The sequence below is a fragment of the Mchenga conophoros genome, linkage group LG5 (genome assembly GCF_057382185.1).
Source record: "Mchenga conophoros isolate Kocher_MC1m ecotype Shallow Benthic linkage group LG5, M_conophoros_male_GT1.1, whole genome shotgun sequence".
NCBI classification, from domain to species: domain Eukaryota; kingdom Metazoa; phylum Chordata; class Actinopteri; order Cichliformes; family Cichlidae; genus Mchenga; species Mchenga conophoros.
In genome coordinates, this window is record NC_140530.1 from 11,871,623 (window position 1) to 11,899,086 (window position 27,464).

At 41.3% G+C, this 27,464-nt stretch overlaps 1 protein-coding gene and 9 non-coding genes across 11 annotated transcripts; all 10 read left to right on the top strand.

Annotated features, from left to right (window-relative positions):
* The first annotated feature begins 176 nt into the window (after positions 1 to 176).
* eogt (EGF domain-specific O-linked N-acetylglucosamine (GlcNAc) transferase) lies at positions 177 to 27,464 on the top strand. 2 transcript variants are annotated; one of them, XM_085273310.1, is made up of 16 exons: positions 177 to 268; positions 1,589 to 1,841; positions 2,523 to 2,623; positions 2,810 to 2,918; positions 3,153 to 3,247; positions 3,337 to 3,441; positions 17,085 to 17,191; positions 18,027 to 18,130; positions 18,647 to 18,739; positions 20,072 to 20,143; positions 20,940 to 21,026; positions 24,374 to 24,442; positions 24,793 to 24,854; positions 25,000 to 25,119; positions 25,568 to 25,670; positions 25,969 to 27,464. In XM_085273310.1, the coding sequence occupies exons 2-16, from the start codon at positions 1,638 to 1,640 to the stop codon at positions 26,113 to 26,115; spliced, it is 1,578 nt and encodes a 525-aa protein (XP_085129436.1). In that variant the 5' UTR covers positions 177 to 268; positions 1,589 to 1,637; the 3' UTR covers positions 26,116 to 27,464. The 2 variants fall into 2 exon arrangements, with proteins under 2 accessions (XP_085129436.1, XP_085129437.1); XM_085273311.1 differs by lacking the exon at positions 177 to 268 and adding an exon at positions 534 to 635.
* trnar-acg (transfer RNA arginine (anticodon ACG)) lies at positions 4,740 to 4,812 on the top strand. The gene has a single exon. It is a non-coding gene; the product is annotated as a tRNA-Arg (tRNA).
* On the top strand, positions 6,582 to 6,654 carry trnar-acg (transfer RNA arginine (anticodon ACG)). The gene has a single exon. It is a non-coding gene; the product is annotated as a tRNA-Arg (tRNA).
* On the top strand, positions 6,764 to 6,836 carry trnar-acg (transfer RNA arginine (anticodon ACG)). Its single transcript has one exon. It is a non-coding gene; the product is annotated as a tRNA-Arg (tRNA).
* trnar-acg (transfer RNA arginine (anticodon ACG)) lies at positions 8,597 to 8,669 on the top strand. The gene has a single exon. It is a non-coding gene; the product is annotated as a tRNA-Arg (tRNA).
* trnar-acg (transfer RNA arginine (anticodon ACG)) lies at positions 8,779 to 8,851 on the top strand. Its single transcript has one exon. It is a non-coding gene; the product is annotated as a tRNA-Arg (tRNA).
* Positions 10,612 to 10,684, top strand: trnar-acg (transfer RNA arginine (anticodon ACG)). The gene has a single exon. It is a non-coding gene; the product is annotated as a tRNA-Arg (tRNA).
* On the top strand, positions 10,794 to 10,866 carry trnar-acg (transfer RNA arginine (anticodon ACG)). Its single transcript has one exon. It is a non-coding gene; the product is annotated as a tRNA-Arg (tRNA).
* Positions 14,608 to 14,680, top strand: trnar-acg (transfer RNA arginine (anticodon ACG)). Its single transcript has one exon. It is a non-coding gene; the product is annotated as a tRNA-Arg (tRNA).
* Positions 14,790 to 14,862, top strand: trnar-acg (transfer RNA arginine (anticodon ACG)). Its single transcript has one exon. It is a non-coding gene; the product is annotated as a tRNA-Arg (tRNA).

Genomic DNA, 27,464 nt, shown 5'->3' on the forward strand with positions numbered 1-27,464 from the left:
TACATTTGAATAATATTCTGTAAGAGACAAAGCACATTAACAAGTTTGCACTGAATATTTGTGTTTTTATTATTAAACTGAATGATGTATTTTGTAATAACGTGGAGTGTGGAGAGCGTTATAGTGCCGTTTACTATCAGAAAACTGCGGTGGACAGCGCCACCCTATGGCCGAATGTTCGTATTACATGCCGGTGTAAGGTTTCCGGTGTTATGGCGACCGCCGGTCACTGCATCGCTTCAATCTGGGGAAAGCAGACTGCATTCAGGTAAACTGTCTCTCATATAAACTTATAGCAATCTTTTATAGGCAACCACTGATAAGGGTCTCGTTTCTTTTAAAGGTTTTGTTTCTCGGAAATGTAAAAACATTTTTTCTTGCTCCTTTTCTTGTACTGCCTCTTTAGTCTATCTTAAAATTAACGTTAAGGGGGCTCCTTGTCTTTGTCAAGAACTTAAAGGCTAGATGTTAGCCTCTGCATAGTATACTTCAGTTACCGGTCAGCCTCAGTTCGTATTTTCCTTTTTTTTTATCCACAGACGAAGAAACGTTTAAGTAATGCGTTATAATCACAACAACTCCTCAATCTCATCTCACGTGCCTGTTAGGTCACTATTGACGGTCGCGACGTAGAGGTAAAGTTTAGTTAACTTGCTAATTGACCGGAAGCTAGCTAAAACTTAAGAATTAATTAAACGCTCTAAAAACGAAGTTTTCATGCGCTCGGAGAGCTCCTGCACGTCAGAAACTCGAGGAAATGAAGCCAGATTTCTCAAGGGCTTTTTTAAAACTACTCCTTTTAAAGATTTAAAATATACCTAACCATAATCGTAAAAAATAGATACAATTCGTCGGTGACGTGTTTTAGGCTTACTTGTGTTCCACAGGTATTACTGAGTTTGATCAATATATGCTTAGCCGGTGCTTTGATGTAGCGCTCTTAATTTCATGTCTCCAGTTACATCAGTACCACCGCCTTAACGTCACACACATTTAAGCTTTACCTAACTGTGTCAACGTTACCACCAGGAGAATATGCAATTAATGACCGATAACGTTAACCTTCACCACCTATTGTTACCAAATGTGCAGCATAAGGCAGTTTCCTCGTTTCCTTCCCTTCATTTGAATGTGAAACTGTGTGGGAGCCATTTGTTATACAGCACAATGTGGTATCTGCTTTAAGAAAGGTCACACTGTACTATTCAATCATCAGTCAATGGTATTGGGACGAAGGCTCCAGGCTGTGCAAGAACATGCATACTTTTGACAAAATAGCATTGATCATGCAAATTTGGCTGTTGTGTAAATACCAGGTACTGCACTGGCTACCTGCATATTAGGTCACATTATTACCAGTGAATATTTCTCATTTGGCCCTGCAGCCTCAGTTGTGCTTACTAACGGAGAAAGGTCACTAACACTAACAAAAACAAAAAAACAAAAAACGTTTCCTTTTGTGAAGCTTAGATCTGCCCAGAGCTACACTCCCATGCACTTGCTTGTACCCACATGCCTGTATACTCCAGTGTTAAGTTTTACCCATTGCAAGTCTGAGTCTGTTTCTCTGCCTCTTGCCTTTTCACAGTGTGCGGTGAAGGGAAGCATCTATTTCGCATGTCTGTGTAATTCTGACTATGCTGCTCCTGGTAGCACTGAGCATAGTTTTTTCACCCTTTGTGGTAATCACTGAGACGCCTGAAAACCCACACCACAAACCACCAACACCAACTCTCAACTACAGCACGATCTCCCTGCCACCAGAGCACGTACCCTATTTCCTGAACAACAACAAGAGGGTCGCCAAGCGATGCCGCCTGGACCCGCTCTGCCCTTTTAAAGTAAGATATGAACTTGGTTGGAGTTAATGTTTGTTCTTTACTTTACTTTCAGAATACGGTAAAAAATATAACAGGTAACCTTGTTAACTTATGACTCACATGAAAATGGTTAATTAATTATTTTGCCTGTGAGTATAGGCATCATGCGAGCTATTTCCTTGTGATCCACACAGTAGTAATTTTGAAATACAGGATTTCTGTGCATTGGTTTAATGGATATTGTTTTCCTGAACTCAGAAAGAAGAAACTTAACAGTTTATTTTGCTTTGTCTGTGCTTCTTTACAAGAGAGAGACTCCTCTAAATAGAAGCAGCTGAATTAAAAGCTTGTTAAAATCGTATTTTGGTGAAACTGCAAACTTTCCATGTGGTTTTTGTAAGACTTAAGTGAATAAAGTTAATTCTGTTAATTCAAAATAACTACACAACTAAGTGCCTGGGGCCATTGCTTCTAGACAGACTTTGCATCAGCTTAGTTAGGTTAGTTAGGTAAATGGATTAGCAGATAATCCATCACCACTGCTGTGTCTTTCACATTGCATATTACATTCTGTTTCTAATGGATTTTCTAAAAGAAAGATAAGATTTAATGTAACTTTTCTTTATTTCTTTCTCTCTCACACCCTCTCTCTCCTACATACACACACAACACTGCTTATATTAATTTGTATTTTGACAACAGGATGCACTCCAGGATCTGTCTTTTTGTTGGGGTTATGAGAAGAACTGTGATCCAGAGAAACGCTTCAGCTATCCTATGTGCACCAAAGCTGACTCTGGATGGTACTGTCCCTCACATCATATTCAGTGAAATTACCAAAGTTATTGTCGTGATTTTTAAATTAAGAAATTTTGGATTTACTGAGTTGCAGTGTATGTAATTTTCCACAGTATAAGTGGTTTCATGCAAAGTGTGCGTCATCGATGGTGTAATGGTTGTGCTTTTGCTGATTTGTCTGAATCTGTCAGGGCCCGTTCACTGGATGCCGCCCAGGAACTTTTCTGGAAGCAGGCTGATTTCGGCTACGTCAAAGAGCGCCTCTCTGAGCTCAAAACACTCTGCAAGGCTACCCGGCCAGTAAGTCTGCTCATTTCCTTAGTTCCCACACGCCTTTGAGTCAACAGGAAGAAACAACAGGTAGAAATAGACGCAGTATTCAACAGGAGTCCACAGACAATGAGCCTAAAATAATTTCAAGTTCAAAAGCAGTGGTATAGAGAGAACCTAGTAAAGAGGCCACTCTCATGGCCTTTAAGGTCCACATTTTGCTGGTCACCTGAATACTAAATATTTATGAATTTGCATTTCAAGGGGGACTCCTCATTAAAGTGTTGTAGTCACATTAGATTCTGCAAGGCTACAAATCTTTACCTGGACTTACGAAAGCCACGCAGAAGTCATGAGAGGTCAGTGCAATTTGAAAATACAGTTTTTATTTTTATTTTTTTAAACATCAATGAGTATGCTTTGAAAGTCAACTGTGTTTATGCTGCAGGTACAAAGAGGACTTCATTCAGACAGGAGAGATTGGTGGACACTGCAAACTCATCAAGGAAGCACTTGTTGGAGAGGGCGACCACAAAAGCCCCTTGCAGTCTTGGTGAGGCAGGACAGATACATTCACATGAATCCTACACTTAGCAATCAAACTACAATGAATGGCTTCTGTTGAAATCTTGAGCTTGTGTTAATAATCTTCCGGAGCCACTGTTAACAAAAGAAAGCTGGATGTTTGTCCCACTGATTTCCTTGATTTACAAATATAAAACACAATGTCAAATACTGAAACACATCCACAAATAGGGATGGGTATCGTTTAGGTTTTATCCGATACCGGTGCCAAATCGGTACTTTTGAAACGGTGCCGGTGCTCAAACGGTGCTCAAACTGGTGCTTAAAGAATGGAGAACACAAAATTGGTCCAAAAACCTCTCATGTTCAGCTGGTTTTTTGTAAAAAGATAACAATGTTAGCCTTTTCTGCAGCTATGGGGCATATATGGTATCACTCTTGGCTGGAAGCAGTGCTTAAACAATGGAAAAAACACAAACTTTATCCAAAAACCTCTCATGTTTAACCGTTTCCCTCTTTTTCTTTGGTCATTTTAGCCTTTTTGGCCAGGGTGAAGGGAGTATCTGCCATCAAACAAGAAGACAGCCGCATGTAGCTATGATGATGTTTGCTAGTTCACCTTACGTGCATTAATGTAATAACGTGGTTAGCCTACTCAACGTAAATTACACACGAACAACATTAAGCTACTCACGCAGAGAAGAACGGCTGCTGCTGCCATCATCATCCGTCATCATTTCTGCTACACTGGCAGGGCTAGGGGCCAGGACTCTATTCTTCGGGTTTTTGGGGATGTTGCTAACTCCGGGTCCGATAACAGGCAACCCACCCGCAGTAGATGCGCTCGGTGTGAGGTCTCGCAGCAAGCTATCAAATACGGCGCATTTCTTGGCTTTTAAAAAAAAGCCCGCTATGCGTCGCCAGGTGTTTCACCGGATTTGAGGTGTTACCTCCTTTGACAGTATCACAGTATCAGCTTAAAGCACTTGTTGCAGGCTGCTGAGTTTGCATCTTTTGCTGTGAAGTACAGCCAGACTTTTGACCGCTTCACCTTGGGCATTTTTAATCTGTAGCTCTGCTCTAAAAGAACGTACGTACCTGGACCCGCCTACTATCCTCGGAAACGTAAAATGATTGGCTAGAAGTGTATCACAGCTCAGGGAAAAAAAGCACCGAAATAAAGCACCGAAATGTGCGCTGCTTTTCAGTCTGGTTACTACCGTTTAAGTCAGAACCGGTGTGGAATGGATACGCTCTTAAATATTGTACAAATTTGGTCAGAGAACAAACTTTGACCTCACCTGACCTTTTGATTTTCTTGGCGGGGGGCCAGTGGCGCAATGGATAACGCATCTGACTACGGATCAGAAGATTCTAGGTTCGACTCCTGGCTGGCTCGAAGTGTCTGCTTGCTTTTGTGCATATTGGGAGCAATGCTGTCAGTTTCGGAGGGTGAAAACCACCAAGGCACAGTGTTTTCAGACAGTGCATCTGAGCTCCTCTGATACTCCTAAAACCATAAGGGATCACCAAAGGTTTTCCTTCAGCCAGAGCTTGTCCTTCGTCTCGCTCAGTTCCCCCGTAGCGTTCTTTGGGTACCTTCCAAGGTTTAACAAATATCCAGCTAGAATGATCACATTTACTCACAGCAGCCAATCTCATGGTGTTCCCTCTGTCTTATAGCGTCCTGATGACATCTAGGTCGTGCTAGGTTGTGGATGATGAGAGTCAAACCTTAAGTACTGTAAGTACTGTATGCGTTGGCTTACACTACGCAATGACTTTCAAATGTCCCCTATTACTGATGGCAATTTCCCAGTCTAAGAAAGCTAGCGTGTCATTTTTCATATCCTTCCTGGTGAACCTGATGTGTTTTTGCACCACCTTAATGTCATCTGTGATTGGTTTTACATCCCGAAATTTGACTTTCACCCAGGCGTCATCCACATATTTGAACCAGTGGTGTTCGAGGACAGGATGACTTAGCAGTCTTTGTTTCCCACTTCCTGCTTATAAGAGTTAGCCACAATGGGTTAAACTGGGGAATTCATGGTGCACCCACACACTCACACTTTGTTGGTGTTGAGGGTGGTCCTGTTGGTGAGGGTGGGGTCATCCTGTAAGCTCTTGTGAACTAGCACCACTTCTTCGGTAGCTGTAAGACAACGGAAGAGAGTTCTACCATTGTAAGTGACCGTAGTGTCCTCTGCCTACATAACGATATGGCTGACCTTCTTCATGAAATCCATAGCGTTCTGAGGATGGCGTTTCCAGCTGCCTACCGACGGCTTGAGGACCGAAGCCAAAAGCCTTTCGATATTGTATGTAGCACAGTTGATCGTGCAGACAATGGGTCTTTAAATTACCTCCTGTTTATACAACTTAGGCAAACAACAGAGACTTGCTGTAGCTTCCAGACAAAATCTTTGCTCACTTGTCCACATCCTTGGTGTTTGTCTCTTTAACTGGCCTTGGAGGACCCGCTCTGTCGCATGCCAATGTGTCTTGTGCACAGTAAGTAGATGAGCCTGCCTCTACTCCCTGGTCTTAGGCTATTTATGCAGTGTTAGACAGCATGAAAAGTATGACTGAATTCACTTCTCAGTGAATTCAATCACCTTTGAAGCTTTTTGTCATCTAGAAGAGTTGCAAGTCTTTTTGGGCCCAGCTCCTCTTTTGGTTTTAAAACATGGTAGGTAAATCAATGTTTCTCACCAGTTCGTTTAGCATCTGATTCTGTGGCTTTGGGAAGATTTTAGTAGCTTGGAGGCCTTAAACAGATGATGTCATTTGCAGACTTTTAGGAGTAATCCCAGCCTGTTTAGGTCTGAGGCTAAATCTCAAGCGGTTCCTGTAGTCTGCCATCTTACATGCCACCTGCTTATACTCACGTAGCAGCTTCAGGCAGTCCTTGCCAAAGGGAGGCAAAATGTCTGGATGGATGTTCAATCAACTGCGTAAGGAAATCCGACAAAGTTGATTGTGCTCACCTGGAAACTAGAAACAGTATAAACAGAATCAACATTGTGGGATTTTTCTTACCTGGATGTTTTGAGCCTGCATCAAGAGATTTTGCTTTCTGGAATATTTTGAAGGATTATCTTTGAATTCTGCAGGCGATCGAAGTGTGACCTGACCTGACCTGCCCTTTCAGGGATCGTTGTAGGTGGGCCAGTGGCGCAATGGATAACGCGTCTGACTACGGATCAGAAGATTCTAGGTTCGACTCCTGGCTGGTTCGCAGTGCGTGCTTTTTTTTCGTGTTGGAATGGATACGCTCTTAAATATTGTACAAATTTGGTCAGAGAACAAACTTTGACCTCACCTGACCTTTTGATTTTCTTGGCGGGGGGCCAGTGGCGCAATGGATAACGCATCTGACTACGGATCAGAAGATTCTAGGTTCGACTCCTGGCTGGCTCGAAGTGTCTGCTTGCTTTTGTGCATATTGGGAGCAATGCTGTCAGTTTCGGAGGGTGAAAACCACCGAGGCACAGCGTTTTCAAACAGTGCATCTGAGCTCCTCTGATACTCCTAAAACCATAAGGGATCACCAAAGGTTTTCCTTCAGCCAGAGCTTGTCCTTCGTCTCGCTCAGTTCCCCCGTAGCGTTCTTTGGGTACCTTCCAAGGTTTAACAAATATCCAGCTAGAATGATCACATTTACTCACAGCAGCCAATCTCATGGTGTTCCCTCTGTCTTATAGCGTCCTGATGACATCTAGGTCGTGCTAGGTTGTGGATGATGAGAGTCAAACCTTAAGTACTGTATGCGTTGGCTTACACTACGCAATGACTTTCAAATGTCCCCTATTACTGATGGCAATTTCCCAGTCTAAGAAAGCTAGCGTGTCATTTTTCATATCCTTCCTGGTGAACCTGATGTGTTTTTGCACCACCTTAATGTCATCTGTGATTGGTTTTACATCCCGAAATTTGACTTTCACCCAGGCGTCATCCACATATTTGAACCAGTGGTGTTCGAGGACAGGATGACTTAGCAGTCTTTGTTTCCCACTTCCTGCTTATAAGAGTTAGCCACAATGGGTTAAACTGGGGAATTCATGGTGCACCCACACACTCACACTTTGTTGGTGTTGAGGGTGGTCCTGTTGGTGAGGGTGGGGTCATCCTGTAAGCTCTTGTGAACTAGCACCACTTCTTCGGTAGCTGTAAGACAACGGAAGAGAGTTCTACCATTGTAAGTGACCGTAGTGTCCTCTGCCTACATAACGATATGGCTGACCTTCTTCATGAAATCCATAGCGTTCTGAGGATGGCGTTTCCAGCTGCCTACCGACGGCTTGAGGACCGAAGCCAAAAGCCTTTCGATATTGTATGTAGCACAGTTGATCGTGCAGACAATGGGTCTTTAAATTACCTCCTGTTTATACAACTTAGGCAAACAACAGAGACTTGCTGTAGCTTCCAGACAAAATCTTTGCTCACTTGTCCACATCCTTGGTGTTTGTCTCTTTAACTGGCCTTGGAGGACCCGCTCTGTCGCATGCCAATGTGTCTTGTGCACAGTAAGTAGATGAGCCTGCCTCTACTCCCTGGTCTTAGGCTATTTATGCAGTGTTAGACAGCATGAAAAGTATGACTGAATTCACTTCTCAGTGAATTCAATCACCTTTGAAGCTTTTTGTCATCTAGAAGAGTTGCAAGTCTTTTTGGGCCCAGCTCCTCTTTTGGTTTTAAAACATGGTAGGTAAATCAATGTTTCTCACCAGTTCGTTTAGCATCTGATTCTGTGGCTTTGGGAAGATTTTAGTAGCTTGGAGGCCTTAAACAGATGATGTCATTTGCAGACTTTTAGGAGTAATCCCAGCCTGTTTAGGTCTGAGGCTAAATCTCAAGCGGTTCCTGTAGTCTGCCATCTTACATGCCACCTGCTTATACTCACGTAGCAGCTTCAGGCAGTCCTTGCCAAAGGGAGGCAAAATGTCTGGATGGATGTTCAATCAACCGCGTAAGGAAATCCGACAAAGTTGATTGTGCTCACCTGGAAACTAGAAACAGTATAAACAGAATCAACATTGTGGGATTTTTCTTACCTGGATGTTTTGAGCCTGCATCAAGAGATTTTGCTTTCTGGAATATTTTGAAGGATTATCTTTGAATTCTGCAGGCGATCGAAGTGTGACCTGACCTGACCTGCCCTTTCAGGGATCGTTGTAGGTGGGCCAGTGGCGCAATGGATAACGCGTCTGACTACGGATCAGAAGATTCTAGGTTCGACTCCTGGCTGGTTCGCAGTGCGTGCTTTTTTTTCGTGTTGGAATGGATACGCTCTTAAATAGTGTACAAATTTGGTCAGAGAACAAACTTTGACCTCACCTGACCTTTTGATTTTCTTGGCGGGGGGCCAGTGGCGCAATGGATAACGCATCTGACTACGGATCAGAAGATTCTAGGTTCGACTCCTGGCTGGCTCGAAGTGTCTGCTTGCTTTTGTGCATATTGGGAGCAATGCTGTCAGTTTCGGAGGGTGAAAACCACCGAGGCACAGCGTTTTCAAACAGTGCATCTGAGCTCCTCTGATACTCCTAAAACCATAAGGGATCACCAAAGGTTTTCCTTCAGCCAGAGCTTGTCCTTCGTCTCGCTCAGTTCCCCCGTAGCGTTCTTTGGGTACCTTCCAAGGTTTAACAAATATCCAGCTAGAATGATCACATTTACTCACAGCAGCCAATCTCATGGTGTTCCCTCTGTCTTATAGCGTCCTGATGACATCTAGGTCGTGCTAGGTTGTGGATGATGAGAGTCAAACCTTAAGTACTGTATGCGTTGGCTTACACTACGCAATGACTTTCAAATGTCCCCTATTACTGATGGCAATTTCCCAGTCTAAGAAAGCTAGCGTGTCATTTTTCATATCCTTCCTGGTGAACCTGATGTGTTTTTGCACCACCTTAATGTCATCTGTGATTGGTTTTACATCCCGAAATTTGACTTTCACCCAGGCGTCATCCACATATTTGAACCAGTGGTGTTCGAGGACAGGATGACTTAGCAGTCTTTGTTTCCCACTTCCTGCTTATAAGAGTTAGCCACAATGGGTTAAACTGGGGAATTCATGGTGCACCCACACACTCACACTTTGTTGGTGTTGAGGGTGGTCCTGTTGGTGAGGGTGGGGTCATCCTGTAAGCTCTTGTGAACTAGCACCACTTCTTCGGTAGCTGTAAGACAACGGAAGAGAGTTCTACCATTGTAAGTGACCGTAGTGTCCTCTGCCTACATAACGATATGGCTGACCTTCTTCATGAAATCCATAGCGTTCTGAGGATGGCGTTTCCAGCTGCCTACCGACGGCTTGAGGACCGAAGCCAAAAGCCTTTCGATATTGTATGTAGCACAGTTGATCGTGCAGACAATGGGTCTTTAAATTACCTCCTGTTTATACAACTTAGGCAAACAACAGAGACTTGCTGTAGCTTCCAGACAAAATCTTTGCTCACTTGTCCACATCCTTGGTGTTTGTCTCTTTAACTGGCCTTGGAGGACCCGCTCTGTCGCATGCCAATGTGTCTTGTGCACAGTAAGTAGATGAGCCTGCCTCTACTCCCTGGTCTTAGGCTATTTATGCAGTGTTAGACAGCATGAAAAGTATGACTGAATTCACTTCTCAGTGAATTCAATCACCTTTGAAGCTTTTTGTCATCTAGAAGAGTTGCAAGTCTTTTTGGGCCCAGCTCCTCTTTTGGTTTTAAAACATGGTAGGTAAATCAATGTTTCTCACCAGTTCGTTTAGCATCTGATTCTGTGGCTTTGGGAAGATTTTAGTAGCTTGGAGGCCTTAAACAGATGATGTCATTTGCAGACTTTTAGGAGTAATCCCAGCCTGTTTAGGTCTGAGGCTAAATCTCAAGCGGTTCCTGTAGTCTGCCATCTTACATGCCACCTGCTTATACTCACGTAGCAGCTTCAGGCAGTCCTTGCCAAAGGGAGGCAAAATGTCTGGATGGATGTTCAATCAACCGCGTAAGGAAATCCGACAAAGTTGATTGTGCTCACCTGGAAACTAGAAACAGTATAAACAGAATCAACATTGTGGGATTTTTCTTACCTGGATGTTTTGAGCCTGCATCAAGAGATTTTGCTTTCTGGAATATTTTGAAGGATTATCTTTGAATTCTGCAGGCGATCGAAGTGTGACCTGACCTGACCTGCCCTTTCAGGGATCGTTGTAGGTGGGCCAGTGGCGCAATGGATAACGCGTCTGACTACGGATCAGAAGATTCTAGGTTCGACTCCTGGCTGGTTCGCAGTGCGTGCTTTTTTTTCGTGTTGGAATGGATACGCTCTTAAATAGTGTACAAATTTGGTCAGAGAACAAACTTTGACCTCACCTGACCTTTTGATTTTCTTGGCGGGGGGCCAGTGGCGCAATGGATAACGCATCTGACTACGGATCAGAAGATTCTAGGTTCGACTCCTGGCTGGCTCGAAGTGTCTGCTTGCTTTTGTGCATATTGGGAGCAATGCTGTCAGTTTCGGAGGGTGAAAACCACCGAGGCACAGCGTTTTCAAACAGTGCATCTGAGCTCCTCTGATACTCCTAAAACCATAAGGGATCACCAAAGGTTTTCCTTCAGCCAGAGCTTGTCCTTCGTCTCGCTCAGTTCCCCCGTAGCGTTCTTTGGGTACCTTCCAAGGTTTAACAAATATCCAGCTAGAATGATCACATTTACTCACAGCAGCCAATCTCATGGTGTTCCCTCTGTCTTATAGCGTCCTGATGACATCTAGGTCGTGCTAGGTTGTGGATGATGCGAGTCAAACCTTAAGTACTGTATGCGTTGGCTTACACTACGCAATGACTTTCAAATGTCCCCTATTACTGATGGCAATTTCCCAGTCTAAGAAAGCTAGCGTGTCATTTTTCATATCCTTCCTGGTGAACCTGATGTGTTTTTGCACCACCTTAATGTCATCTGTGATTGGTTTTACATCCCGAAATTTGACTTTCACCCAGGCGTCATCCACATATTTGAACCAGTGGTGTTCGAGGACAGGATGACTTAGCAGTCTTTGTTTCCCACTTCCTGCTTATAAGAGTTAGCCACAATGGGTTAAACTGGGGAATTCATGGTGCACCCACACACTCACACTTTGTTGGTGTTGAGGGTGGTCCTGTTGGTGAGGGTGGGGTCATCCTGTAAGCTCTTGTGAACTAGCACCACTTCTTCGGTAGCTGTAAGACAACGGAAGAGAGTTCTACCATTGTAAGTGACCGTAGTGTCCTCTGCCTACATAACGATATGGCTGACCTTCTTCATGAAATCCATAGCGTTCTGAGGATGGCGTTTCCAGCTGCCTACCGACGGCTTGAGGACCGAAGCCAAAAGCCTTTCGATATTGTATGTAGCACAGTTGATCGTGCAGACAATGGGTCTTTAAATTACCTCCTGTTTATACAACTTAGGCAAACAACAGAGACTTGCTGTAGCTTCCAGACAAAATCTTTGCTCACTTGTCCACATCCTTGGTGTTTGTCTCTTTAACTGGCCTTGGAGGACCCGCTCTGTCGCATGCCAATGTGTCTTGTGCACAGTAAGTAGATGAGCCTGCCTCTACTCCCTGGTCTTAGGCTATTTATGCAGTGTTAGACAGCATGAAAAGTATGACTGAATTCACTTCTCAGTGAATTCAATCACCTTTGAAGCTTTTTGTCATCTAGAAGAGTTGCAAGTCTTTTTGGGCCCAGCTCCTCTTTTGGTTTTAAAACATGGTAGGTAAATCAATGTTTCTCACCAGTTCGTTTAGCATCTGATTCTGTGGCTTTGGGAACTTAAACTCCCAGAGACCAGCCATTTGGCTTTTCTACCTATAAAACCCGGAGAGTTGCCAAATGGCTGGTAGGCTTTTAGCTAAGCTTTAGCTTCAGCCAAGTGGAAGCTAAATTGGCTAGTCATTCATATGTATATTAGGTTGTTACCTTGGAATTCTGGAGGGAGGGGAGTGGGGGTGTGTGATTGAGGGCGTGGGGGAGCTGCTAAAAGCTGTGCACTTCCTTTTGTGTTTCATCTTGATGCATTCTCAATCATCCAGGGAAATAAATCTCCAAAAGTCACCAACTTGGAGTGTTTCAGTTTGCCATCTTAGGGAGAAATCAACACACATGGGTGTATGTCCTTTGTTGCTGAGATTTATTGATAAAAACAGTACAAAAAACCAACCATTTGTACACATATTTACAAATAATAATAAAAAGTGAGTGAGTACATTTCAACATTTTCAGCAATCACTCACAATCCTGGCACTGCCATGGTATCTGTAGTCTGCATTTACCACATGTGTATCTGTTGCAGTGAACACATCGCACAGTGGCATGATTGTTCTTGCATTTGTGTGTTTGTGTCCCAAACTTGTCAGGTTTACTTGCAATATACTGCAGGAAACAGCACCGAGTCTTTGATGGGAAAAGCTGTTCATCAACGGTGATATGTAGACCAGGGTTGTAGCACGTGATGCAGTTGGTGACAAATGATCCCCACACACTGGAAATTGCAGCGAACTTTGCTCGATCACTGCGGGTGGACTTGTCATCAAAGCGTAGGTGTTGCATGATGTCTTGGAAGCGGTTTCGTGCCATAGTTCCAATTATCTGTGGGTTTCCCAGGTTTGCTGACCAGCAGTCATTTAGAGATGGAACCCTGGTAACCCCCCGCAAGATGCATGGCCAGACTAGACTGTCAAAAGATACATGCGAAAAATAAAAAGTAATATTAACTGGCACCATAGAAAAATCGTGAACTGGTTCTTGTAGAAAACCGGTACCCAGCATCCAATTTTTTGAATTTGCTAGTCTGCTTGTTTATCCATCCGATTTCAGGTTGTGTGCCAGAGGAGGGAAATGGCATTGCAGTATATGGTGTGGATATGGACATAACTTTTATTTTTATTGCACAACACCGCGATGGTAAAGTGGAGGAATTAATTTTTCTTGGTGTAATTAACATACTGCATTACTTTTAGGGAAAGCATTCAGTGTAATGTGTGTAATAATTACTTTTTCTGAGTAGAGATCCGAACACTGATCACAACAAACATGCAACAACATTGTATCAATGTAATGTCTTTCGTATGCAGCTTAGCAATGGTGGTCATTGTCAAAGTGAATCAATGAGGAATCGAATCAGTAAGTGATATCAATAATAGAATCAGAATTACTAAATTCTTATCCATTCCCATTCCTTGTTCACAGTACTCAAATGGACTCCACAGTCACCAGATCTCAATCCAGTAGAGCACCTTACATGGGAAAGTGCATCATGGATATTCGCTGACAAATCTACTGCAACTGTGTAATGCTATCATGTCAAAGTCTAAGGAATCTTTCCATCATCTTGCTGAAAATTAAGGCAGTTCTGAAGGCACAAAGCCCGTAAATATGTGTACAAATGGTTGGTTTTTTGTACTGTTTTTATCAATAAATCTCCGCAACAAAGGACATACACCCATGTGTGTTGATTTCTCCCTAAGATGGCAAACTGAAACACTCCAAGTTGGTGACTTTTGGAGATTTATTTCCCTGGATGATTGAGAATGCATCAAGATGAAACACAAAAGGAAGTGCACAGCTTTTAGCAGCTCCCCCACGCCCTCAATCACACACCCCCACTCCCCTCCCTCCAGAATTCCCAGGTAACGACCTAATATACATATGAATGACTAGCCAATTTAGCTTCCACTTGGCTGAAGCTAAAGCTTAGCTAAAAGCCTACCAGCCATTTGGCTGCTCTCGGGTTTTATAGGTAGAAAGGTAGAAGCCTGGCTTTGCAGGTGTTGTTTAAACAGATGATGTCATTTGCAGACTTTTAGGAGTAATCCCAGCCTGTTTAGGTCTGAGGCTAAATCTCAAGCGGTTCCTGTAGTCTGCCATCTTACATGCCACCTGCTTATACTCACGTAGCAGCTTCAGGCAGTCCTTGCCAAAGGGAGGCAAAATGTCTGGATGGATGTTCAATCAACCGCGTAAGGAAATCCGACAAAGTTGATTGTGCTCACCTGGAAACTAGAAACAGTATAAACAGAATCAACATTGTGGGATTTTTCTTACCTGGATGTTTTGAGCCTGCATCAAGAGATTTTGCTTTCTGGAATATTTTGAAGGATTATCTTTGAATTCTGCAGGCGATCGAAGTGTGACCTGACCTGACCTGCCCTTTCAGGGATCGTTGTAGGTGGGCCAGTGGCGCAATGGATAACGCGTCTGACTACGGATCAGAAGATTCTAGGTTCGACTCCTGGCTGGTTCGCAGTGCGTGCTTTTTTTTCGTGTTGGAATGGATACGCTCTTAAATAGTGTACAAATTTGGTCAGAGAACAAACTTTGACCTCACCTGACCTTTTGATTTTCTTGGCGGGGGGCCAGTGGCGCAATGGATAACGCATCTGACTACGGATCAGAAGATTCTAGGTTCGACTCCTGGCTGGCTCGAAGTGTCTGCTTGCTTTTGTGCATATTGGGAGCAATGCTGTCAGTTTCGGAGGGTGAAAACCACCGAGGCACAGCGTTTTCAGACAGTGCATCTGAGCTCCTCTGATACTCCTAAAACCATAAGGGATCACCAAAGGTTTTCCTTCAGCCAGAGCTTGTCCTTCGTCTCGCTCAGTTCCCCCGTAGCGTTCTTTGGGTACCTTCCAAGGTTTAACAAATATCCAGCTAGAATGATCACATTTACTCACAGCAGCCAATCTCATGGTGTTCCCTCTGTCTTATAGCATCCTGATGACATCTAGGTCGTGCTAGGTTGTGGATGATGAGAGTCAAACCTTAAGTACTGTATGCGTTGGCTTACACTACGCAATGACTTTCAAATGTCCCCTATTACTGATGGCAATTTCCCAGTCTAAGAAAGCTAGCGTGTCATTTTTCATATCCTTCCTGGTGAACCTGATGTGTTTTTGCACCACCTTAATGTCATCTGTGATTGGTTTTACATCCCGAAATTTGACTTTCACCCAGGCGTCATCCACATATTTGAACCAGTGGTGTTCGAGGACAGGATGACTTAGCAGTCTTTGTTTCCCACTTCCTGCTTATAAGAGTTAGCCACAATGGGTTAAACTGGGGAATTCATGGTGCACCCACACACTCACACTTTGTTGGTGTTGAGGGTGGTCCTGTTGGTGAGGGTGGGGTCATCCTGTAAGCTCTTGTGAACTAGCACCACTTCTTCGGTAGCTGTAAGACAACGGAAGAGAGTTCTACCATTGTAAGTGACCGTAGTGTCCTCTGCCTACATAACGATATGGCTGACCTTCTTCATGAAATCCATAGCGTTCTGAGGATGGCGTTTCCAGCTGCCTACCGACGGCTTGAGGACCGAAGCCAAAAGCCTTTCGATATTGTATGTAGCACAGTTGATCGTGCAGACAATGGGTCTTTAAATTACCTCCTGTTTATACAACTTAGGCAAACAACAGAGACTTGCTGTAGCTTCCAGACAAAATCTTTGCTCACTTGTCCACATCCTTGGTGTTTGTCTCTTTAACTGGCCTTGGAGGACCCGCTCTGTCGCATGCCAATGTGTCTTGTGCACAGTAAGTAGATGAGCCTGCCTCTACTCCCTGGTCTTAGGCTATTTATGCAGTGTTAGACAGCATGAAAAGTATGACTGAATTCACTTCTCAGTGAATTCAATCACCTTTGAAGCTTTTTGTCATCTAGAAGAGTTGCAAGTCTTTTTGGGCCCAGCTCCTCTTTTGGTTTTAAAACATGGTAGGTAAATCAATGTTTCTCACCAGTTCGTTTAGCATCTGATTCTGTGGCTTTGGGAAGATTTTAGTAGCTTGGAGGCATGATTTTCATGCTGTCTAACACTGCATAAATAGCCTAAGACCAGGGAGTAGAGGCAGGCTCATCTACTTACTGTGCACAAAACACATTGGCATGCGACAGAGCGGGTCCTCCAAGGCCAGTTAAAGAGACAAACACCAAGGATGTGGACAAGTGAGCAAAGATTTTGTCTGGAAGCTACAGCAAAAATGCAGTGCGTGCATTTTTTCGTGTTGGAATGGATACGCTCTTAAATATTGTACAAATTTGGTCAGAGAACAAACTTTGACCTCACCTGACCTTTTGGTTTTCTTGCCCTTTAAGATTAGTTTGTTTACTCATCGCGCCAATGGTAGGATAATTATATAAATAATAACCAAATATTGTTCCAGGTCTGTAAAAGTCCTAACTACATGTGTCAACTGCTATTACATATTTACAGTTACATAATCCTTGAAAGAAATAGATAGTTAATGTATGTTTCCACCTAGCGAAAATTTACAGTTTTATAGTTATAATTCTCAATGAATTTTTCATTTCACTTGATTATTAATCTTCATAAATGCCCATGAAGTGTTATGTGAAGCTTCTTCAAGTGAGCTAAGCTTATTGCATAACATGATTTTGTCGTTGCAGTTAACAGTAAACACTTGTGACAACAGCTCAGAAAATTATGTTTTTGTTTTCTGATATAGATTATTCTGCATCACTAAATCTTCTAAAAGAATAATTTGTTTTGATGTCTTAATTTGTGTGTTTGTTTTTATTGGTGTGTTCATATGTTTTTTTCATCATGTCCTGCCTTTCCAGTTACATATATAATTTTTATAATTTTATAATTTTTCTGTTTTATTTACAATAGTTGTTTGATGTTTTTGTAGGTATGCTGAGCTGCAGACATACACAAATCTGGATTTTCATCCCATAGAGGATGGTTACTGTGACCTAATAGTTGAAAAACCTACAGTTTTCATGAAACTCGATGCTGGTGAGTAATAAAGATTTACTGGACTCAAATTAAAGCCCTGAAACCTTAACAGAAAGCTTGAATCTTTTACTCTTACTATACTTGAAACTGACGCATTTAAAACCTCATTTAAATGTTACAGCAATGTATTGACAGCATTTTTTCTGCTTTTATCCACACAAATGAATACTAGTGATATTTTTTGTCTAAAATCAGAGAAAAATTAAAATTAAAATTAAAATTAAAGAAATCAAAATAGATAGTTCGCAGTCTGCCTTAAATGTGACTTTGCATTGAGCAGTCAAGCACACTGTGTTTGTGTCTACCAGCTTGAATAGGAAACCAAGTCAAGGTGAGATGGAACTTTACCAACAATAACACTATTGTATGAGGGGTTCAGGGTAGTGAAAACATGGAATAGGAGTTGTTACATAGCAAAGACATCGTAGAGAAGCAACAGGTATAGGCCATCGCCAAGATGAAAAGATTAAAAGGAAGGTGAAAATGTAAAAGCTCTGTGAGCTATTCTCATATCCATATTTGATTCTTTAATTCTACTAGAGCAGCTTTGCATGAGTCACAACTCAGAATAATCTTTATTTGTCTTATACTAACCGACCGGTTATTTACTTTGATCATGATTTTTGCTCTCTTTAGGCCAACTCTCTGAGTGTGCCTTCGAAACACAAGCTTTGGTGTTGTACAGGGCCACAGCTGAGATGACAATATTAGTGATATCCCATTTCTATGACATTATAGAGATCTGAGAATTAAAAAACTGTCTGAAAGTGTAACAGTATAATATAATAATAATAATTATTTATATATATATGTATTTTATTTGTTTGTGTAACAGGGGTGAACATGTACCACCATTTCTGTGACTTCATCAACCTATACATCTCCCAGCACATCAATAACTCCTTCAGCTCAGATATCAACATTGTCATGTGGGACACGGTGGGTACCTGATGCTTGCCACTGCTGTTTCAGTGGTGGTTTTAATCTACAATGGGTTTGTTAATTAATTATTTCCATTTAAGGGAAATAATAATGGATAATGAAGTAAATACAATGACTAATAAATAAATTAATAACCTTCCAAATCTTTGTTTTGCTGCACTTAATGCCTAAAATGTTTATGCCACACTTGTCTGTCAGAAGAAGACACAGGGCTGGAGTTTCCCGTTGTCTATTTCCCCATGAATTTATAAACGCCTCTTTCAGAGTTAGAGAAAACTGGCAGGAAGAGGGAAAGCAGTGACCTTTCATCACAAATTGCACAGTGCTGCAAGCTGCCGCATAATAGTGTGGTAATAGATTTTTTTGTACAAAAGCAAAACTTCAGAAGAACTGCCTCTGGTGGTGCTTGAGGCATAATGTAGTTAATTTGGATTTTATTGCTTTGTTTTTTTTATTTCTGCTGTGACAGAGATTGAATCAACATTTGTTGCCCATTTTATATGTTTCTCCCAGAGTTTTTATGGTTATGGAGATCTGTTCAGTGAAACGTGGAGGGCCTTCTCAGAGTATGACATCATCCATCTGAAGACTTTTGACTCAAAAAGAGTAGGTATAATCACAACTCTGGCAAACCAGGTATTTTTAGAGGTTCAGGAGAAGATGCCCTGTACCTACACAGCTGTCCTGGAAAATAATTTTGACATTATTCTCTGTTGCTGAGGCCAAAATATAGATGCTCTACCTTTTCTTTGGTGTTTGAACTGCACTATATTTACATAGTCTTACTAATTGCTTAACATGGAGATACACTAATTGACTGGGCAGAGACCAGAATCAGAAAATTATGAACAAATTCAGCCCTGAAATTTGTTCAAATAACAAATTGTCACCTCACCTTACATTTGCTCAGTTTCAGAGGGGGTCAGTGGCACAATGAGCTCAGATGTTCTTGGGTTTGACTCCTGACTTGCTCTGAATGTGTGTGCTCTTTTTGTTTGGTGTTTTTTTTCTTCTTTTTTTCTTTTGGTAGTGCGAAGGATGCTCTCATGAATGTTTTGAACGATTAGTCAGAGATCAAAGTCTGATCTCACAATTCTCATAAAGAATTAATTTATTAAACTAATGAAATCAAGCCAAGTTGCTTAAGAATGGCACAAGAAAGTGCTTCCTAGAGAGTAGAAAAAAATTAGAGTTGATCATTGTTTTAAAGTCAGCTTCCACATGTTTAGGACGATACTACTATTTGCATTTATAATGGCTGAAAATGAAAAATGTGAAAAGTAAAGAAGAAATGGCGGAAATACTCTTCAACTATGTTCTGAGTGTTTATATGGCATAGTTTTCCACAAGAGGGCACTCTGTAAGATCTTTGTTGGCAACACACATATTTGAAATGCCAGTGGTTTGATGAGGGGTAAGGTAAATAAAAAACTAGGAATAACACATGTTAGGAAAACCTGTTTATGTTTAACATGTGTGAAAGGTAAAGGTATTGTAATATCTTATTTTTAAATCCCCAAATATTGGTAAGGGTATCAATCCTTATCAATCCTTCTTATTCTTACTTTTATTTTTTCATGTCTATTTAAGCGCAATTTATGACAGTATGTTTGCACTGAAGCACCGCAGCAATTTCCTAATGTTGTAAACCTGCTCAACATTTGGCAATAAAACCCTTTCTGATTCTGATTCTGATTCTGAATCCTAAAAATCCTTTACTGGTCAGGATCTAATATCATTCCAGTGTCACAAACAATGTGCGGTTTTTGAAAGAGTTGAAACCATCAGGGGATTGTTTGGCTTTTCTGATATGGTAGTACAAGTGTTGTTATAGACTCCCAATACATGCATGCATGTAGATGTCATTATTACAACTTGACAATAATTTCTGCGTCATATCAGATAGTTAAAGTTTGATCTCTTCCCATTTGTGTATAGGTTTGCTTCAAAGATGCCTTCTTCTCCCTTCTCCCAAGAATGAGATATGGTCTTTTTTACAACACTCCTCTTGTAAGTTACCCCCCGCATGTGTGTGTGTGTATGTGTGAAAATTAGTGTAACTACTGAGATTCATATATGTATTTGCTATATGAAAACTGCAGTGTCTTACATCTTCAAACCTGCTTTGTTTGCGTCTCTATCTATTTTTATCTCACATTGCATATATTTAAAGGTCTTTCCTAAATTCAAGATATCTGGTGTAGTCGTAAACATGCAGTTTAGGTCAAATATTTTTGTAATATATTCAAAGGCTCAGCAAGTGCTTATGTTATTTAAATGATAATTCCAAGGAGATTACTACAAAGAGGATCCCACGTAAATATGTGTCGTCCTGTGGTTCCAGCCTTGAGGTGTGAAATATTGATAGGTCAGCCTCAAGCTGCTTTTGATTGCCCCTGCTGCACATCATGTTTATATTCATGTGCTCACATTTACAGCTGCAGTACAACGGTGTGTATGTGATATTCTAAAACCTGAGAAATGCCTCATCTCATATGATACTCACTCCAGGGAGATAAGCAAATATCTATACAGCTGTCAGTTTCCCTATGTGTGTAATATACAGTATATATTTCTTTTATTATTTCTTTTTATCACCGTCCAGTGCAGTAATGTGATGGTATTGCTAGATTCAATTAGTTTTTACTTCATTTCAAATTTCAGAGTAGTATTTATGTATGACTGCATACATATTCTAGTACAATATTTGATATTAAACAGTTAAAAAATAGTTATATAAATGTATGTAATATATAAATTATAAATGTTATTGAAATTGACTCTTTATGTACTGTGTTAATGACAGATCTCAGACTGCTACAGTGAAGGGATGTTTCGGGCATTTTCCCAGCACATCCTGCATCGACTCAACATCACACAAGACAAGCCAAAGGTAGGAACAAAATCTCTAGGGAAACACAGCAATTACTTTTCCTGTGTCCGAGTTATACCATATAATATACATAACACCAAATAATTTCTCATAAATAACATTATGGCTGCACTTCACCACTATAGAGAACCTGTGAAAGCATTCAGAAGTTTCTTTCTTGTGCATAGATCATACTGCTACTGAATCAAGCCTTTGAACAATTATTTTGGTTAAAAAGTTTTCAGTTAAAAGCTCGTTTGCGACCACTTCTGTGGACTCACTGTTTGCATAACAATTAAGATATTGTTTCTTGAGCAGACTTTAGGGAGAGCAGTAGTGCCTCTTACCCTATGTATTCACAATAAAATTGTGGGACTATGTAAGATAAAAGTACTTACTGAGCTGCTTTGGTGGTCTCAGGTAAAATTTGATTTGCTCATTGATATCATGGGTTTGATTCATGGAAAAGGCTAAACTGTAATCAGTGGGACATTGACTAATACATTCAGTAAATAAAGACTAAGCATAAGTTGGATGTATTTTAAATTTTTTTCTTTGCTAATGCACGTTTATCTCATCTTATAATGTCTATATTAAAATGTTTATTTTTCTGTAAAGCCATTTTCAGAAACAGCAGGTCTGATGCAATGGGTAATGCCTCTTCAGGCTACGAGTTTAACAGTAAGAGCAGGTAAAACATTATGAGTGAAGGATGGTCTCCTTTTGAGGGATTTATTGCCACAGGTTCAGGCTGGTGTCTGTTTATTTAGTCTTTGTCTTTGACTTCTCTAGAGAGGTGGATGGGACTTTTGTCTTCTGTTAGAATTGCTAAGCTTAAAGACTAACAAAAGCACAAATAGGAACAAAACATTTTGCACATACATTTTAACATTTTCCCCCAGTGACATTGCTTATTTTATTGTGTCTTACTTTGTCTTAGCTTTCATGGCACTTAATGTTCTTATTTCTTTTACTCTTTTTGTGTACAGTATTTTGTGACTGTTTGTTTGTGAAAAGCACTTAATAAATAAACTTTACTTATTTTATTTACTTACTTGCTTACAGCTACAACCTGTGGACAAGGGTCTGGAAAGTTCGTCATAGAGCCTACAAATGGCCAATGCACTTTAAGAACCTGTAGATTTTATTTTTTTTCTTGTTTTTTTTTACAGTTAACATGAATATGTGGAAGCAAATAGCCCACCGGTAGAAGTGTCTTGAATCTTCTGCAGCCAGAGTCTCGTTAATGGTCTAGTGGTTAAGATTTGGTGCTCTTGCTGCCATAGTCTGGATTCAATTTCTGATAGGGAATGTCAAGTTTTTTCCCAGGTCACAGTTGAATACCCTAAAAAATTTCCTTTTCCTAATTCCGCTTCTTTTCTACAGCGGTTAGCTCAAGGCTTTTCATATTGTATGATTATAGCCCTGTAAGACAAGAGGGTCTCTCTCATATCGCTCTCTTTTTCTAACTGCTTTTTCCTCACTTTGGTGGAAAATGTAATGAAATCAAGGAAAGGTTTGAAGAAGATTTTACAAGGTCTTAGGAAAATAGAAGCATGTTGCTTAAAGAATCCCAACTGCACTTACCAACTCCCTAAGAGCGTGATGGGAGATCTGTGCCATTTTGAAACTATTTACTGATAATTCAAAATGCTTGCAATAATGGAAACGGAACTATGGCAAATCGTAAAGGTGGTTTATTTTAATACAGTGTAATACAACCTATAATCTTCACTCAAGGCAACACCTGAACAGGAAGAAGATTTCGCTGCAGCATTGAAAACAATTTATCAAGTTAATGCATGAGGTGGAAAACAGTTTTAATTAACATTTACATGGTCTGTTCTATCTCTTGTGTTTTGTTGATCACTGCTCTAAGTAGTAGGACGGTATTATCGTCTCTCCTTTCATTAAGGATAGTCCACTGTAGCTTATGCTAAATGAGGTAATTAAAAAACAAGGTAACTAAATTTTCTTTGTATCTGGACACAAATACTTCCAGGGAACCTTCCTAAGCAAAACTGACTATTCGGCTGCACCCATAATTTGTAGAAGCAAATTACACACGTGGACGCTCTAATGCTTGGCAGTTGAGTATTACACCGACATTATGGATGTGCACTATAAACTTCAATAGGAAGTCTTTAGGAATAAGGAAAAGAAACATAATTTCCTCTTCCATATTCTGTAAGTAACATTCAGAAACATCTGGCCCAGACTCTGCAAAAGTCCACGATCGATGCCTTTAAAAATGTTTGCCTTGATGGCACCTCCTCTTTTGCACTGAGTCTGCCATCATTTGCCATCAGCAGTAAGTGTAACATAACCACGATGTTGACTTCTACAATAGTTGATTGGTTATTGGATACTAAGTGCATCAATGACACTACACCTACCCCAACACCCACCTCACCCCAACCTGATATAGTACTTTCTGAAAGAGTACACGCATAACTGTATACTGACAGTGCCATGCACTCACTTCCTTATTCATATTCTTCATCTATAACTCTCCAGACCTCCTCATAAGTGCTTTATGGTGCCATGCTTGTAATGATTGACTGTATCTTTATGACCAGCGAGGCCCGATAACTTCTTCCTTCCTGTGAAGCAGCTCATTGGGTATTCATATTCTTCACTGGAAATATGCTAAGAGGCTTTTCAGTGAGACACGGGGCTACGGGCGATAGCAGGCTGGCAACTGAATGAGAGGTCTTCCCAGCCCTGACCCTCTTCCCAGCTCTTTCTTTCATCCTTAGATTAATGACATCAGGCAGAAACTCACGCTGCTCTCCTTTATTGTGTCCTATCCATTTGCTACTGCCATCCCACTCCTTCTATCTCACCTCATCTTAATTTGCTGTCTTTTTGTTTCGCTCAATTGGCTTTTCCCCAATACTCTTTGAAATATATTTGAATTCGAAAAAGAGAAATTGTGTCTGTACTGATTGCATATATAATTACCACTGAGGTATAATAGTTTGGTTTTTTTGTATTTAGATTATTTCACTGGTTTGAACTTCCTGCATTTATTTTGATGATAAGCTAATGAAGGGCCCTTACTGTTTAACAGTATGTTACAGATTGTGACCCCTCCAAAAGTCTAAATACTCTTTCTGATCACAAGATGGCAGTAGTAGACCGTGAAAAGAAATATCCCTAAGCTGGCTGTCTGGACTAATAAGATTATTTCAGGAAAAAAAATCTCATTGTCACATTAAAAATTGGACTCTAAACGTGATTTTAGGCTATTGAGATTATCCACTGCGCTGTAAGTGCGTTAATTTGTATGAGCACCATGTTTTCCCAGCTGTCTATCTCTTGTTTGTCCTTGGCTGATTGTTTATTGGGTGCGTTGCTGTTTCCAGGAGGGGCGTGTTCGTGTCACCCTGCTTGCACGCAGCACAGAATACAGAAGGATACTAAACCAAATGGAGGTGAGTCCAGCACCACTGGCCCTTCTCTTTGTCTCTTTCTTCCTTGTACCTGTTCTTCACTCTGCAGGACAGGCGGCACAGAACTCTCCTGTTTTCTTACCGCTTGTCCTCCTTTTTCTTTCTCTTTGTCTTCTGTCTCTTTTACATTTCTGTCTTTACTTTATACAACTCCCTCACACCTCCTCCTTCAGCTATCGATTTATTGCCCACCTCTGTTAAGTGCCTATTTAAAATCTTATTTGTTATAAAAAGTATGAGTAAAAAACAAGGCTTGTGATTTATATTGTCACTGTCTGTATTTGTTTGCTGTCTCATTGATCACAGAACCTGTTCTTTTGTTGTTGTTACAGCTGGTAAATGCCCTCAAGACTGTGCCTTCACTGGAGGTCAATGTGGTAGACTACAAATACAAGTGAGTTATAGAGCGCTGGCTACACGAGTCTAGGAAGCTTTCAGTGCTGCTCAGCATTGGTCACCACACATTGTTATACAGCTGTGTGTAAGAATAAAGGAATCAGTCACAATGACTGATGTGTAACTCATTGTCTGTCTTTCAGGGATGTTCCCTTCCTGGAGCAGCTGAGGATCACCCACAACTCTGACATCTTTATAGGGATGCACGGGGCTGGTCTCACCCACCTCCTCTTCCTCCCTGACTGGTCTGTCATCTTTGAGCTGTGAGTGACATTGTCCATCTGTGTGTCAGCTGTACACATGCATGTGTGTATAGTTGTGTGTATGTGTGAGTAAAAGCCAGGTGGAGCACAGGCACGGGGAGAGCAGTTTGTTTTGCAGCCTGCTCTGTCCAAAGTACCCCTCAGCCACTTGGTATATGACTGTGAAATACTGTCTAATTAAGCAGCTCGTCATCACACCTGGCAATCCTCAGCAAAGGAGCTACTTGAAATGTGTGTGTGTGTGTGTGTGTGTGTGTGTGTGTGTGTGTGTGTGTGTGTGTAGAAGCATAGAGAGAGTTGGGTGTAGATTTTGGAGGGTGACACAAAGGAAGAAGCACTGTGTGCATAGAGAAAGAGAGACAGAGAGAGAGAAATTGAGCTAGAACGAGGGAAAGAGAGGCAGATCGAGGCGAGCAAGAGATAAAGTGTCTGCATCCGTCCCTCCTAGATATAACTGTCAGGATGAGAGCTGCTATCGAGATTTGGCTCGGCTGCGGGGCATTCGATACGTGACTTGGCAGAAAATGGACAAAGTGCTCCCACAGGACAAGGTAGGGGAAACTCCTGTATACGCCATTAGCTTCCCAGTACCCCAGCAGCAGCTTTGGTAATTCATCTCACCTGTGTAACATAAGTGTACACACACTTAACCTCACATGTGCACACTGAATTATGTGCAGTTATTGGTGCAACAGAACAAATGTAAAGACTTCATTTCGTACTTATATAACATCTTTGTCCTCTTCGTGTAACAGTGAGGTTAGCGTATAAACACACACGCCTATGCTCTTATGTTGTCTTTCTCCTGTGCTTCTGTGTTTCACACATCCTCTCTAATGCTTCTCTCAGGGTCACCATCCCACCCTTGGGGACCATCCGAAGTTTACCAACTACTCCTTTGATGTGGAGGAGTTCATGCGCCTTGTGCTGGAGGCAGCCGATTATGTCACGCACCATCCTAAATGGCAGCGCCGTGCCCTTCGTGATGAACTCTAGAGCGTCTGTGAGTGGACCGAGGGGGCGCAGACATCTGGCTGCTGAAGAACTCTAAACTTTAACCTGCTTTTTTCTGTGATGGGAAAAAAAACTTCACATTGGCAGAGTAATCGTTAAGGTATCTTGAAAGGTTGCCACATTTACCAGTGAATCACAGTGGTGCAGCGGGTTTTTTGTCACCTACTATCTGCTGCATTGACAGGTCTGGATGAATGAAAACAGTATGGCGGACAGCTCGAGTTTGAATGGCTTTCACTAGCTCTATTAGTGTCAAATCAGTTAAAGGACTAGGCGTGTGTAGTGGAACCATCTGGAAAGCAATAAGATGTGTCCTATGCTTCTTCATTACCTCCCTGCGTCTGCTTCATTCCACGTCGCCAGAGTTAGCAAATGAGCAGCTGTTACGACATTCCTTCACATGCGACATCTTGTCCCATTTGATCAGTGTCACGTTGACGGGAGCCTCTAGAGTTGTTGACAGTCACGCTAGAATTTCTGCGCACATCCTGCATAAACCAGTCTAATACGGTGAACAGTATTCACATGCTGGATTCTCACATCCAATTTGACACATCCAGTTGTAGTCTGACATTTTGAAATCGTGGTTTTAAGTTACAATCTCATCCCAAACACATAGAAGTCTAAATGGTAAGATACAGCATGTGTGTTCCCTACTGCCATGATGTATTTTCTGTTGTATCAGTATTAATGTTTGTGTGTTTAAATGCAGGAATAGTATTTAGAACAGTAACGGTGCATACACGTATGTGTATGTTGTATGTTAGGATGTATGTGTATGTAAACCTTAACACTCCAAACATACTGATAAAGACTGTTTTAGGATGAAAAGCAAAAATATTTAACTGGCTTTGCAGCTCTACTCTTTGCTGCTGGATCTTTATTTAAATTTGACCTGGTTTTCTTTAATATTTGTCACATTTATTATTTAAAAATATGTTGTGCTGGTTTGATTGAATACCTTTTGATGCCAATGCCTTTTTCATTATAAATTCCTTTGCATTTTACCAAAGGAAAGTGTCGTTATGGTCAAATAATGAGAGTGCTGCTATTATCTGTTACCTTTTCCAGAGACTTCTGAATGCTGTTAGTTTTGTATTTTACGATAAATTTGTCTGAATTGGAATGACACTTTGCATGCAGTCTGGTGCTATCCACAGGAGTATTTTGAGCGATCACAAGAAAATGTTCATATTTCTTGGCCTCTGAGCCTGATGTTTTATTTATCCATGAGACTGTGTTGGACTGAGTCAGACACTTGGTTGGGGCTTTCCTAGACTTGCGGGCAATTTCATATTCAGGAGCTGTGTTAAATTTTAAAATAAATAATT